Source organism: Chelonia mydas, chromosome 17 (assembly GCF_015237465.2).
Source record: "Chelonia mydas isolate rCheMyd1 chromosome 17, rCheMyd1.pri.v2, whole genome shotgun sequence".
NCBI classification, from domain to species: Eukaryota; Metazoa; Chordata; order Testudines; family Cheloniidae; genus Chelonia; species Chelonia mydas.
In genome coordinates this window covers 13990797-14005993 of record NC_051257.2, presented here as the reverse complement: position 1 = coordinate 14005993, position 15197 = coordinate 13990797, and the positions used below count along the sequence as shown (strand labels likewise).

The window sequence follows — 15197 nt, the reverse complement described above, 5'->3', positions numbered from 1 at the left end:
TATGGACTACTAGTTTTAGCATAGTATAGAAATCAGTAGCAAAATTCCCATGGTTAAATCAGACCTGCCCTTGCATGGGTGTGTACTGGGAAGGTGCATATGTATAACCCTGCCGCCCCTACCCTTCAACATACATGAGTAGGAGGCAGCTATAATTTACTTCCCAGCGCCCACTAAGCCTGCTTTCTGTGCTCACCATCCCTAGATGGTAAAGGCGTAGCCAGGGATGCTAGCTAGAGCAGTGGTTCTCAACCAGAGGTATTGTTTCATGGTCTCTGTGTATATGATGTCTTCTGCAGTTTCCACAGTATTCATCCGATGAAGTGAGCTGTAGCTCACGAAAGCTCATGCTCAAATAAATTGGTTAGTCTCTAAGGTGCCACAAGTACTCCTTTTCTTTTTGCGAATATAGACTAACACGGCTGTTACTCTGAAACCAGAGGTACCTGTACTTAGAGGTCTTCCATGGGGTACATCAACTCATCTAGATATTTGCCTAATTTTACAACAGGCAACATAAAAAGCACTAGTGAAGTCAGTACAAACTAAAATTTCATACAATGACTTGTTTATCCTGCTCTATATACTATATGCTGAAATGTAAGTACATTATATTTCAACTGATTTATTTTATAATTGTCTGGTAAAAATGACAACATAAGCAGTTTTTCAGTCATAATGTACTGTGACACTTTTGTACTTTTATGTCTGATTTTGTAAGGAAGTAGTTTTTAAGTGAGATGTAACTTGGGGGTACGCAAGACAAATCAGACTCCTACAAGGGGTACATTAGCCTGGAAAGGTTGAGAACCAATGAGCTAGAGACCTCCCCACGATACCCATGAAACATTGATATATACCTCTCAGCATCTGCACTTCTTCCCATCTCCAGCTCAGCTAACTTTGTAGGAGGCTTAACCGCTACTGTGTAGTTTGAGTGAATTATTACAGATGTAATCATAATAATGTATTTGTGTTCTTATTTTTGCTGTGGATCTTCCCAAGTGTCTGTGGGGGGTGTACAGTGGCTAGATTAATAAATATAGTTCCTGGTGGTCCTAACAGTTGGTGTTGGAACTAAAATAGCAGAAGTCTATGCAAAAACAAAAGAATCACTGCAGTGTCTGCTTAATCTCAGAGACCGAAGTGTCTCAGTTTAGTCACCCAAAATCGAGGCACTCACAATTTGTCAACACTAGAGAATTCTGGGTTTCATTTTTAAAACCAATGACACATTTCTCCTAGGGGATAAAAATGTCTAATTCTTTATACAATAGTAATGTGTTCAGTATGTTGGTGCATGTATGGTATTAGTAATATACAATGCAATTTCTAGCATCTTTTCTTGTGCAGATTTTCAAAAGCTTTACCAATTGACATTTACCTTCATCTGCAATCTTAACTGTAGTGGGCATAACCCACAAATGGGCTCACTTCACCTACCACTGAAATGTAGCCAGCTGTGGAGTTGAATGTGGCCGCTGTTTAGCAGCTGGCAGCAGTCCTGCACAACAGTTTAGGTCTGGAAGTGTCAAATACCTTTTCCTCATTGAAATTAATGGAGTGCTTTAGACAGTCAGGCAAAACTGGAGCTCAGGTTTGAATCTTGCCAGGATAGTAGGAATAAGATTCCTACATTTGTAAAAAGTGCCATGAGATCTTTAATGAACACAAGTGATCAGGGCCTTGGTTTTATAACTCCACTGAAGCAGCATGCACAGATGTTTAGCCCTGCTCATGTGCTGTGCCTCACATGAAGTGGAAAATGAAGAGCTGTTGTGTGAGCATCTACTTGTCCCGGCAACTCTCCTCTGGCGTTTGAGCCCTGTAGTCGGAACATCCATCCATAATTCATAGTCTCATGTATCATATCCAGCTTCACTTATTCCAGAAACTTAGTCACCCTGGCACCAGATAAGCACGTGCTCCCAAATGTTGAGAAAGCCATGCAGGGGAGCTGCTTCTGGTCCCAGAGTGGGACAGCACAGTTGCAGGATAGTACAAAGTATTAGGTAGGTAAGTGCTGGAGTCAGGGTGGTGGTGGTGGTGGGCAGTTGAGCAGGGGTAGGGTCAGGCTGGTGTGTAGTAGGACAGGGCAGGCCTAGGGCTAGAGGGGAGCAGGTGCGTTTAACCATAGTGGGAAAGCATAGGGTAGGATGGAGTGGAGGCACAGGGAAGACAGGCTCGGGCACAGTGGGTCAGGGAGCAGGGTGGCCAGGCTGGGGCACAGTGGGTCAGGGCACGGAGAGGTCAGGCTGGGGCACAGTGGGGCAGGGCACACAGCACGGAGAAGGCAGGCTGGGGTGCAGTGGGGCAGGGCGCACTGCACGGAGAGGGCAGGCTGGGGTGCGGTCGGGCAGGGTGGCCAGGCTGGGGGGCAGGGTGGCCAGGCTGGGGCGCAGAGGGGCAGGGCCCGGAGAGGTCAGGCTAGGGCGCAGTGGGGCAGGGCGCAGGACGGCCAGGCTGGGGCGCAATGGGGCAGGGCGGCCAGGCTGGGGCATAGGTGGGCAGGGAGCAGGGCGGCCAGGCTGGGGCACAGTGGGGCAGGGCGCAGGGTGGCCAGGCTGGGGCACAGTGGGGCAGGGCGCAGGGTGGCCAGGCTGGGGCGCAGTGGGGCAGGGCGCAGGGAGGCCAGGCTCGGGCGCAGTGGGGCAGGGTGCACAGCACGGAGAAGGCAGGCTGGGGAGCAGTGGTGCAGGGCGCACAGCATGGAGAGGGCAGACTGGGGTGCAGTCGGGCAGGGCGGCCAGGCTGGGGCACAGAGGGGCAGGGCGTGGAGAGGTCAGGCTGGGGCGCAGTGGGGCAGGGCGTAGGACGGCCAGGCTGGGGCGCAGTGAGGCAGGGCGGCCAGGCTGGGGCGTAGTGAGGCAGGGGGCAGGGCGGCCAGGCCTGGGGCGCAGTGGGGCAGGGCCCAGGGCGGCCAGGCCTGGGGCGCAGTGGGGCAGGGCCCAGGGAGGCCAGGCCTGGGGCGCAGTGGGGCAGGGCCCAGGGAGGCCAGGCTGGGGCATAGTGGGGCAGGGGGCAGGGCGGCCAGGCTGGGGGGGCAGTGGGGCGGCCAGGCTGGGGGGCAGTGGGGCAGGGCGCAGGACGGCTAGGCTGGGGCGCAGTGGGGCAGGGCGGCCAGGCTGGGGCATAGGCGGCCAGGGCCCAGGGCGGCCAGGCTGGGGCGCAGAGAGGCAGGGTGCGGAGAGGTCAGGCTGGGGCACAGTGGGGCAGGGCCCAGGGCGGCCAGGCTGGGGTGCAGAGAGGCAGGGTGCGGAGAGGCCAGGCTGGGGCGCAGTGGGGCAGGGCCCAGGGAGGCCAGGCTGGGGCGCAGTGGGGCAGGGCGCAGGACGGCCAGGCTGGGGCGCAGTGGGGCAGGGCGGCCAGGCTGGGGCATAGGTGGGCAGGGACTAGGGCGGCCAGGCTGTGGCGCAGTGGGGCAGGGTGCGGAGAGGTCAGGCTGGGGCGCAGTGGGGCAGGGTGCGGAGAGGTCAGGCTGGGGCGCAGAGGGGCAGGGCGGCCAGGCTGGGGCATAGGTGGGCAGGGACCAGGGCGGCCAGGCTGGGGCGCAGTGGGGCGCAGGGCGGCCAGGCTGGGGCGCAGAGGGGCAGGGCGCAGGACGGCCAGGCTGGGGCGCAGTGGGCAGGGCGCAGGCGGCCCGGCAGCGGTGCCGCGGCCCGGGCTGGCTGTCAGGCTGGCGGCGGAGCAGAGGAGCAGGGCGGGGAAGGCGGGCGGGAGGGGAGGAGCAGAGGCCGGGTGGGAAGTCCCTCTCGGAGCGCGGCGGAGTCTCTGCATGTGGAGCGCTCCTGGCTAGACACGGCGCGGGGGGGCGGCCGCTGCAGCGCGCTGGGGCGGCCCTGGGAGAGGGTCCTATGCGGCCGCCCGCCGGGAGCCCTTCGGCAGGAGCTCGGGGGCCGCTCGGGCGCCTCCTTTTGTGCGGCGCAGCGCCGGGGGCTCGCGTCCGGCTCAGGATTACCGGGTGCAGGGCCGCGGTGTGGCGGGGAAGGAGCGTCGGGGCTGGGCGGCTCTCACCCCCCTGAGCCGCTGTTTCCGATGGAATTCACTTGAACCCGGCCGCCGGAGAGCCAGGGGCCGGCGCCGCGCGGGGCGGGGACTGGGGCACTCCCGGGGGCAGCCGCTTTGTCTCCGAAGAGGGGGGGACGAATCCAAAGACTTTTTTTTTTTTAAAAGACACCCCCCCACACACACCCCCCCCACCCCCGGCTTCCGTCTGCCCCCAGCCCAGGGAGGAGTGTGAGAGTCCGGGGTGGGGGAGCGCCTGGGATCCGGAGCTCTCCAAGCGGCTCGTCCCCGGGGCACCGGGCGCAGGTTGGAGCGCTGCCCCCCCGCTCCCCCCGGCTTGCTGCTGCTCCTCCACATGGGTTTCTTTGTCCTGCTGCCGCAGCTCCTTGGTTAGCTGTCCGCGGCCGCTGCTTTCCCCGCGCCCGCTCGCACCCGCCCCCCCGCGCTCCCTCTCCTCCCCGGGAACCATCTTGCCGGGAGCGGGGGGCTGTTCCGCGCTCTTCGCTCGCTCTCCAGCAAGGATGGCTGGCTGTGTGCTTCGGGTTCCCCGCCTGGAAGGAACTGGCCTTTGAAGGATTAGTTTGGGTGTCGCTTGGAGACTTTTTTTTTTTTTTTTTAAAGCCCATCTGGATCGGAGTTCGCTGGAGACCGGAGCACGCGCGTTCACACGCACGCAAGCACCAAAAATGCACTTAGGGCTGCCAGTAGCGCTTTACCCTTTGCGATCAGGTAAATCCCCCCCCCCCCCCCACACCACCACCACCACTTTGCATCTTCCGCTCTCCGCTGGCGGGTTGGACCTGGTGGAGATCTGACAGCCGGGGGAGTGGGGGGGAAGCTTGCACCGGTTCGAAGACTGTTTTGCCTGCACTTGGCGTTCTTGGGGGTTTATTGATCCCCTCCCTTTGGGTGGAGGGGGGGGAGATGTTCTCTGTGTGGTTCGAGGGGGTCCTCTGTCCGCAATCACCGTCTCTGTTCCCACCCCACCCTCCCAGCAGGATGTGGGACTCTCTGGGCAGTTCAGGCACGTGCAATTTCAGATTCGCCCCAGTCTGGATCCCGTTCTTCACAAACGTGTTCCCTCCCCGGCGCCCACCCCCACCCCACCCCACGGCAAGCCCAACTGGCGCGCGGATCCCCTTCATATCCCCTTCGCCTCGGGGATCCCTGCTTTGGGCTCCCTCCCCGGATGAGCTTCATGCTGCTTGGCACAGGACTGTCGGGACGCGCCCGGCCCGGACGCCTGGAGATGGCAAGCGGCGTGGGTGGGTGGTGTGCACTTGGGCTGGGTTTGGGATCGCTGCTCTCTCGGTCCAGACCCGGAGCGGGGAGGGGGAGAGAGAGCTGTTGACAGGTCTGAGGTTGCTGGGTGTTTCGCAGCATTATTTGGTCTGAAGCCTTTGGCTCGTTCCCTCACTGTTGACATTTGGTGGAGTTTGCGTGTGAGAGAGAGAAAAGGTGATCGGAGGAGGGGGAATTGGGGGGAAGGTGCCCCGTACTCTGGGGACTACCGCTGGAAATAGACCACCGCTGGGGGGGACGGGGGGACGCAAAGGCTCCCTCTGAACATAAGAGTGAGGGGTCTTCACTGCCTAAGTTGGGGCTGCGCGTCGGTTTCCATGCCCCTCGCGAACGGGGGCTTTGCATGCGGGTGGAGAAAATGGCAAATGCGCCCCCGCGCTATTGAGGAGTGAGCGGAAGCGGAGCAGCCTGAGCCCTTCCGTGTAAACCCGGCGGGTGGGGTGGACAGGTGCGCGGGGAGCCCGGTTCGGAAGTATTTCATGTGAGAGTGGGCGGGTTTGCAAGCGCTTAAACAGCCCCTGTGCCAAGGCGCCTGCCTGGACAGGCCATGGTTTCGGAATACATCCCCTTGAATGGGAGGACGTTCCGAGATGGGGGGAGCAGGTTATTTTTTTGTCGTCCCCGAGATTGCTGGCTTCTGTCACTCGTGTTGTAAAGGGCTAAACTGGGCTTGGGAACTGAAATAAGCAAAGTACAAAGAGGGCGGTTTATAATCCGCTTCAGCAGCATTTCTCACACTGCCCAAGACAGAGGCTAGAGGATGATGCTCAACAGAAAAGAGACGTTTTCCTGGCAGAGGGCATGCTCTGGATGCAGGCTCTCACGGGTTTCCAGAAATGTGATGACACCACCAGAGACGGTGTCTTTCCAGTAACTCCTCAGATAGGACTCGAACAGTGGAAATCATCCGGATGGTAGTGAACGAACACACACTTTCTCGTGGAAAGGAAATGTCTCAAATATCCAAGTCAGTCTCCGTTTCTTAAAAAATCAAGGTCTGACAACATACTTCCCTCAAATCATCAGTCACTAAAGTAGAAACACGCTATCCTTTCCTGCCAATAGATTTTCATTGTCGTCGTGCAAGAGATTTTAAGTCAAGAACACTTGCAGGCGTTGTATTTTAGTGGATTTTTTGCGTTCGTATTGAATGCTTTTTGAAAATGGTTTGTTTTTGTTAGGTGTAGGTGCCACTGGATTGGGCTAATTAATTATTGTAAAGAAAGTAATAATTGTATAGGAATTAGTTAATTATTGGACCATGTTTGGTGACGATTTTTTTTTTTTTACTATTAGTTGTGTACTTTGCTGTTCACCCAATGAAGCTTCATATTTAAAAACAAAGTTCTAACTTGAGCTAACCAGGCGGTTCTTGTCTATATGCATCGTAACACATGCGGTGTTGATGGGTTTTTTTGGTTTTCTTTTCTTTTTTAAGTTGGTACTGTTAGATTCAACAATGCAGTTAATAAGGCAAAAGAGGCATTCACTTTCCAGTAACCTCTGTATTTGTAAAATTGTCTTTAATTTATTATATAGCCGTGCTAATAATCACATCCCTAACTTGGGTTGAGGTGTAAAGGTTGTTCATGCAGAATGTATTATGTACCACATTAGGTCTAACAAATGTCACAGACAGACTTCACAGCGGTGTTTCTTGTGTTTTGCAATGAACCGGAAAAAATTGTCACCTGGATATTCTGAGCTTGGAAAAAAGCTCCCCCCCCCCATAGATCAAGCTTTAAAAAAATATTTCTCTCTTTTCCCATTGTTGCGGGGGGGGGGGGGAGTTATTAAGAAGCACACACATTTTCTAGGCTATTTCATTTTGAAATGCTGGAATAAAAGAATTTCAAAACCTATAAGCAATTTTTTACAATAAAAGTAGTTCAGGCTTGATTTTTTTCAAAAGCAGGATGATTTGGGAAGAACTTGACTTTTAAGGGGAAACTGATTTTAGAAAGGCAGTTGCAGATGAGATCCAGCCTGAAAGGCTGTTGTTTTTAATCAGAGAACAGGATGATTCTCACATTTATGAAAACATGGAAAAATCTCCTAATGTGCTGGAATAATGTCCAACTGTTCTCTAAAACACATGGCTTCCTTGATTTCTTCAATTTGTACTTTGTTCCCATATTTTCATTAATTTCAAGAAGAGCATCACTGGATAATAAATCCAGTGTTTACAAGGTATTTAATTAGAAATATCCTAGCTTAGCTTTTAAATAATACATACAACATTAATCTGGCAAAATCCATTTAGAATTGGGAGCAAATAGAGCAATTTTTAATAAATAAGAATATAAAAAAGATACTTTAACTTGATGTTAAATTAATGAATACTTGCTTGTTATTACATTATAATACATTGTATATAAACTGACGTGTGTATCTCTCTCTCTATAGATATATATATATATCAGTTTATATATAATGCATTGTGTAATATAGCATATGTCTAATAAATTAATTTTGCTAGACACAACTTCAGAAATGACCTCCTGATTTAAATATATATGTATAATTATTTGCTTTCCAAGTACAGGATGTTTTTAAGCTTTGTTCACTGAATGAAAATGGAAAACAATGCTGTATCATAGCCAAACACCAAGAAACTAAAAATATTTTACAAATTTTGCTGTCTGTATTTTCCCCTATGTCCTTAATAGAATATTTTGTTAATAAGCACATTTAATTGTATAAAATGTCAAAAAGCTGATTATCCCAAAATAATGTTGTATCTGAAATATGGTTAAATTTTAATAGCTTTATTTTTTGTATAATTTGTAAATTCAGATATTGTATAGATTTAAGCTTTAAGTGTGTGTGTGTGTGTGTATGTATGTATGTATGTATGTATGTATATACCCATATATGTACACACGTGCACAACAGAGACATAAATAGACTTGAACTTTTAAATGTTATGGAAGTAAGTTGTTGGTAAGGAGAACCTTTACAGGGATATTTTCCCTTGGCTGACTTTTTAACATTTAGTCCTTGGAACAGAGATACACAGTTGTTTTACATGAAATTTAAATAAGGTTTCAGTTTTATTGATAAAAAAAATTAGTCAGCCTACTGATATGAAAATTGTAGTAATAATTATGAAATGGGTATTTTTCAGAATAAGCAAAGATCAAGCTGGCATGATGGAAAAAATACAAAATAGTTATCAGTTTATGCAAATAGAGTAGTGTCTAGATTATTTTGACCAAAGTGAGTCCAATGCCGAGATATTTCCGTTAAACATTAATAATGTCTTGTTTAATAAACAGCACATTATAGCAATTCAGACAAACACTGGCCTAAGTCTGAAATGATAAATACACTGGGTCTTAAAAGAATAATTTTTAAAAAGAAAGAAACGCGCAGAACTGCAAACACATGAGACTGGAATGAGTAATTCAAAATTATGGTATCTGTCATAGGCTGCAAAATCATTGTCAGAACAAGTTGGGTTGCCTTATGTATCACAGTACAAAAATATATTTTGTGTGCAGCTAATATGTCGAATAAGGAATCATTTTTTAATTTATTAACTAGAATCTTTCCAAATAAATATCTGCACTGCAGGACAGTGAAACACAGCCAAATAGCACCATCTTATGGATGCTTTTTTCTGGAGCTACAGCTTTCATCAGCTTTCTTGTTTTGTCGACCTATTTTGGTTTTTCTAAGGTATATAGATATACACATATTTTAATAATATGTATAATGTGTACCTTCTTTTTCATTGGTATTTCAGGCATCTGATGCCAGCTCTGAAAAATTATTCAACACTGTTACAAATAAAGGTAAGACTGCAATCCCCATCATAAGCATATATATTTTTCTACATGCATTTCTTTTCATGGCAATTTCAATTTGAGATAAAATGTAACTTGTTGTGCAGGAATGTAGCAATCAGCTTGTTAGTGCTTTTTATGTTTCCCTTGGTTTCAGACATGTTCTATATGCTTCATAATTGCTTTGCTAGAGCAATATAACATAAAGACTTTAAATAATGCATTGCCTGCCCGGTCAGAATTAATTTAAATAACAATATTAGGGAATAGTTTATTTTACAAATGGCTTTAATTTAAGCTCATTTAAATAACGGCAACAGTTTTCAAAATGTTTTAGCATGATTGTTACTCATCAGTTACATGATAGACATGGAATTATGAATAGCCAATTTGTACTGCTGACAGTAATAACCAGCCAGCATTTAGTATTCACAGGATAATAGTAATAAACCATGGCTTGCTGTGCCTTATGCTTTCTGTAAAGTTAATAAACGATATAGAGAGCCACATTTAAATATGCAATATCGCATTCATATCTCCCAAACAGCAATATAAAGAGAGAGTGGCTAATGATTTAACAGTACATTAAAGGAATACTTGCCTTAAATCAGTGTCAGTGGGCTTCTGTGTAGTGCTTATCTGAAGCAGCATTGTTGAAAATAATGTGGGGGTGCTTTTCTTTTTGAGGGCAGAGTGGGGAGAGAGTCTTGAATCACTAGCTGTGCCAAGGTGTATAATTCAAAGGCTTTAAATTACATAAAATCTATTTGATCATTTCTCTCAAATCCCCCTCTCCCACAACACCTGTTTAGTGGCAGTGCATGATAATTGCTTAGTAAGAAGGTGTGCGCTTTCAGCTCTAATCTCATACAGTCTTAAATTATAATTTCATTGGGGCACTGGAGCAAGGGTTGAGTAGAAAATACAGGCTTGATTATACTGAAATTTAAGCCTTTTCTGTTATCTAGGTGAATAATTTGGATGGTGACTTATACTGTGTGCTTCTCACATAGAGCTTTTTGGTTTGGTTGGTTGGTTGGTTTGTTGTTTTGGTTTGTCCTGTTGGATCATTTTTAAATGTGAAAAATGCCACATCCTGCCAATTTCTGTACCTTTTGATTCCATAGAGCTGCGGGAGGTGTACCTGAGGGCATTAAGCATCCCCTTATATTTGGGATTCCCATGCTGATACACTACTTCTGAAATTACTTTGATGCATATTGAATTATATCTATTTTTAATTGCCTTATGGACCTGTCTTCCTGTTTTATGTATTAACATCCTTTTGAAGGACAATCTGAAGGGGTTGGGTTTTTTTGGTCGAAATAGGTTATCCAACTTGGCAAACTTATGTTATCTATTCTATTTAAATTTGAATTTACAGCCATCCTTCCTCCTCCCTGGAAAAAATAGGTCACCAAAAGAAATAAAAAAGAGGAAGACTTGTGTGTTCAGGGACCCCAGACCTCCAAACTACATGTGACTGCACCTTTATTTTGCTAATTTGCTGTAAAAAGCTTTGGAATTTGAGTAGTCCTTTCTTGGGATTGAGCCAGAATAGAATAGAAGCCAATCCAGTGAATCAACATTCCTGACTGATAGTCTGTAACTAGGCTGAAGGGATCTCTTCAATTGAAGGATGAAAAGTGATTGATGAAGACTAGGCCCCTGTTCCTCTTCCTTTCGTTTTCTTTTTAGAATCAAACACATTGCCCACATTCTTATTTTTGTTTACTTACCCAGTTTGATTTGTGGCATCTATTAGGTTGTGAATAACCATGCTTGACAGGGAGCCTTTTCTTCTGAGGTACTTTTCTTTGGTGATTTAGTTCCCTTGAAAGGATTAGGGTTTCTTTGTGTAGCCTAAAATCAACATAGGCTTTTCGAAGCTTTGCTTGGGAAACCATACACAAATAAGCTTTTTAGTTGATGGTAGATTATTCCTTTGCCCCCTTATTTCCATCAAAATGGCATCTTTCTTTTCTCCTCCTGAGTTTCCCCTTCAAGCCATATGCTAATTCCTGTTGGCAACATGAATGACAAGGGGGAGAATCAGTGCAAATCCAGGTGCTGAAAAACTAGGCTGACTGGTTTCATTTTGTTTTGGGTGGTTTTTTTTCCCCCACTGGAAGAAAGAGATTAAGGGGAAGAGGGTGGAAAAAGCATAGGGGACAGTTTTGTTAAAGGGATTAACATTCAAACCGCTAAATATCAGGAAAATAATCTCAAAAAGATCCACTGTTTAGAGATAATGTCAATAATTGCTTCCAGACAGGTGCAGGGATTCTCATTATGGGCTGGGGTTTGTTGTTAGTCTGTCCTCTGAGTGTCTGCTGGATGGATGGTTGAGTAGACTGTCAAAGAACTGTCAGTTTGATGCATTTCAAGTTCAAGTTCTCTTTTTTGCAAAGTGGGCTGTTTGCTTTAGAGCCAGCTCTTCTCCTGTTTTGTCCAGTGTTCCTTTTGCCAGAAGCAATAAAAATCAGCCTAAGAAAGGTCAAATTTGCATTTGGTAAACCGCGACGAAAATCTTCAAAGCTCCTGGCTGATTGAACAATCTGACAAGGTATGGCAAACTGACAAGCATACATCCCTGGTCTGCCTCTCAAATATCCCTCAAAATTATCTACATGCCACACAAATGTGGTGTTCTCTCACGTTTATTGTTTTAAAATGATTTGCATTGGAAACAAAAGATTGTGAAACTGATACTACAGAAAAAGTTATTTGCACAAAAGGAATGACTCCCACTGCATTTTAATTATTAATTGGTTGTGTCCTTCATTTTGGGTATTTGTCCTATACTGTATTCCCTTTTATTATGTGGTTAGTTATTGTATTACAGTAGCACCCAGAGGCCCTTGTGCTAGTCTCTGTATGGACACATAGCAGGACACAGTCCCTGCTGCAAAAAGTTTAGGGCAAAATTTTCAAGCCACTTAGAGGTTTAGTAATCTATGTTTCCTTGAAAGACACTGAAAATAGGACTTAAGCTCCTAGGTCCAGGTCCTTAAAAGATATTTAGACCCTTCAGTCCCTACTGGGGATTTAGATGCCTAATACTTGCTGTTAAGTAACAGGTGCTTTTGAAAATGTTACTCAGAATCTAAATAAACAAGACAGCCAAAGAGTACAAGAAAGGAAGTACCATTTTAGAAATAGGAAACAGAGGTATAAAGAGATGAAATGATTTCCTCAAAGGCATACCTGAAGTCTGCGGTAGAGCTGTGGCTTGAACTCAGATCTCCTGAGTCCCAGTCCAGTGCATTAACCATAAGACCTGCTTTCTCATTTGGGATTTGGCAGATTAAGAGGTATGTCCATGGTTATAGTCTGCTAGTGATGTTTGGCAGATCTCCCAGTCGATTTCAATCAGTATGTCTAAGTATAAAAATCAATTGCAGGATACACCCTTTAGGTCAGTGGTCACCAACCAGTCGATCGCCATCTCCGGTGGTGCAGTGTGGCGGCCGCTGAGGCAGACTCCTTACCTACCCCAGCCCCAAGCCGCTCCCGGAAGCAGCCAGCGCAGCTCCGCGGCCCCAGGGGCGGGGAGGCAGGGGTCTCCCTCCACGTGCTGCTCCTGCCTGCAAGCGCTGCCCCCGCAGCTCCCATTGGCTGGGAGAGCTGCAGGGGCAGTGCTTGCAGAGAGGGGCAATGCACGGAGCCACATGCCCCTGCCCCCCACCCCAGGGGCTGCAGGGGCATGTTGGCCCTTTCCGGGAGCGGCGTGGCGTCGGGGTAGGCAGGGAGCCTGCCTTAGCCTCGCTGCGTGCACTGCCGACTGGGAGCCGCTGGAGGTAAGTGCTGCCTGGTGGGAGGCCGCACTGCAACCCCTGAGCCCCCTCCCAGAGCCTGCACCCCGAACCTCCTCCTGCACCCCAAGCCCAGCCCTGAGCCCCCTCCCAAAGCCAGAATGCTGTACCCCCTCCTGCACCCCTACACTCTGCCCCAGCCCAGAGCCCCTTCCTGTACCCAAACTCCCTCCCAGAGCCCGCACCCTGCATCCCCTCCTGCACCCCAGCCCCCTGCCCTAGGCTCAGCCCAGAGCCCCCTCCCACACTGCGAACCCGTCGGCCCCAGCCCAGAGCCTGCACCCCCTTCCAAACCCCAACCCCCGCCCCAGGCCGGTGAAAGTGAGTGAGGTGAGGGAGAACAAGCGACAGAGAAGAGGGGGATGGAGTGAGCGGGGTGGGGCCTCGGGGAAGGGGCAGGGTAGATCCTGGTTTGCCCTTAGGTTCAAAAAGTGATCTTGGGCATTAAAAGGTTGGAGACCACTGCCTTAGATGCTTTAAAAGGACATATCAACTTTCCTTTGAGGTCTGAAAGCATCAACATTAACATCATTAATCCTGGCCCATGTATTGAATGTTGTTAACCAAATTTTGTAGTGTAATTTCCCAGAGTAATGAAGTTCCATTATCTTTCGATAACAGACACACTTCAAAGTCACAGTTCTGGAGCTGGCAATTTCTCCTACTGGCTCTGTACTCAAAGTATGTTAACCCCTCTCCCCAGAAAATAGCCTTTCCTGTAGGGGAAAAAAATGATTCTCAAACTGTTGAATTTTTATTCTGTATACTATACTGAAGTTTTCTTTGATCAGGAGCCCAGTTAGGCTGTTACAGCTTTTTATGTTCAAATTGTTTACAGGATGTTCATGTAAACTTTATGAATCCATCTGCCTTAGTGCCAAAGCCAGCTGTCAGGGAAATATTTAGTCTCTCAGCATGAAGTAGATAGATAGGTGTGGATTACCAGTTGGCCGTAGCAGCTGAAATGCTGCTCATGGCAAGCTCTGGCTTTTTAGGTTGTTCTGGAGAGAGATTGTCCTCCAGAAAAATAGGCACAAGTTCTTGTTTCTCCGGTATGTCTGTCTGGTACATCATTTCTTTAAGACCCCCTGCCACATCTGTTTTTGCAAACAGACAGGGAAGTGAAACAGACAAATATTTCTCTTCCCTGTTCCGATTCACAGGAGTTCCTGTGGTGGAAGAGAGGTGCTTCTCTCTCCAGGTGAACCAACCTCACCCCATTTCCCGCAGGGAGTGTAATTGGGATTCACCACTACATACAAAAAGCATGGACACAATCTCAGCATACCTAAGTATAGCAAAAAACCATCACCACCACCCCATACTGGGCAGACAGACAGCCCCCGTTTCTGCCCTTTACCCTCTCTCCTCAGGAACCCAGAGCAACCTTCCCCAAACTACTCACCCACCACCACCTTCTCCTCCTTTTTTTGGCTGCCACCTTCACATCTCTGTATATCTACAGAGGGTGGGAGGTGTGTGCATTCCCAGCCTGCTACTTCTGTGCTATGTGTGTGGTGCCTCCGCTACCCTTGGAAACTATCCAGTTGGTTGGCCAGAGAACTCCAAGAGCAGCTCCCTGCCTGGAAACATTTTCTTTGTGCTTCTGAAGAGGGCTCACTCCCTAAATGGGACTGTGACCAAGGCGTGTCTCCAAAGGAGAGTTTGTGAATTGGGTCTGTGGGCTTTGGGTCACAAAGGAGTCCCTGATGCAGAATTAGAAGGTGAACTCATCTGGCAGGCCGTATCCATGACATTAAATGTTGCTATCCTGTCCACTAGAGGCTAGGCTGAAAATCACAAACCATTGATGAGGTTTGCTGTTTCGAAGACCCCAATGTTCTTGTAATGAGGCAGTGCTGCCAACTGGACTAGGAGAAAGACTGCTTTGTTTCAGTCTAACTTCAGAGTTTAAAAAAAAGTGTGTGTGTGTGGGGGGGGGTTGTTTTGGGATTGCCTTTTGCTCTAATTTCTAGAGGAGAGTTAGTTAGCTTGTGTTCTGAAGGCTTTATCTGAACAAGAAACTTGTTGCGTAGTGTTGCATCTGTGCAGTTCATATCCATCAGCATGAATACATTTTGCACTACTGAATGCAAGATGCATTGGCAGAGCCAGCTGTTGACGTGGTGAAATTGTTCTGGTGCTCTTAGTAAGGGAGCATAGGTACCCCTCTACACCTGCATGCCATCCTCCCTCCTATGCTCAAATCACAGCCGCCGCCTCCTCTGTACACTTTCACTCTCTCCTCTCCCCATCCACAATTACACTGTGTTCTTTCCCCACAGCT

General features: G+C 48.1%; 1 protein-coding gene across 13 annotated transcripts in view; it reads left to right on the top strand.

Moving 5' to 3' along the window:
* Positions 1 to 15197, top strand: part of AUTS2 (activator of transcription and developmental regulator AUTS2) — a 974917-nt gene that overhangs the window by 881587 nt on the left and 78133 nt on the right. For all 13 annotated transcript variants that reach the window (XM_037880130.2, XM_037880131.2, XM_043530919.1 and 10 more), the window contains one exon: positions 9056 to 9104. In XM_037880130.2, the coding sequence (XP_037736058.1) occupies positions 9056 to 9104 (49 nt within the window). The remainder of the gene's footprint in view (positions 1 to 9055; positions 9105 to 15197) is intronic.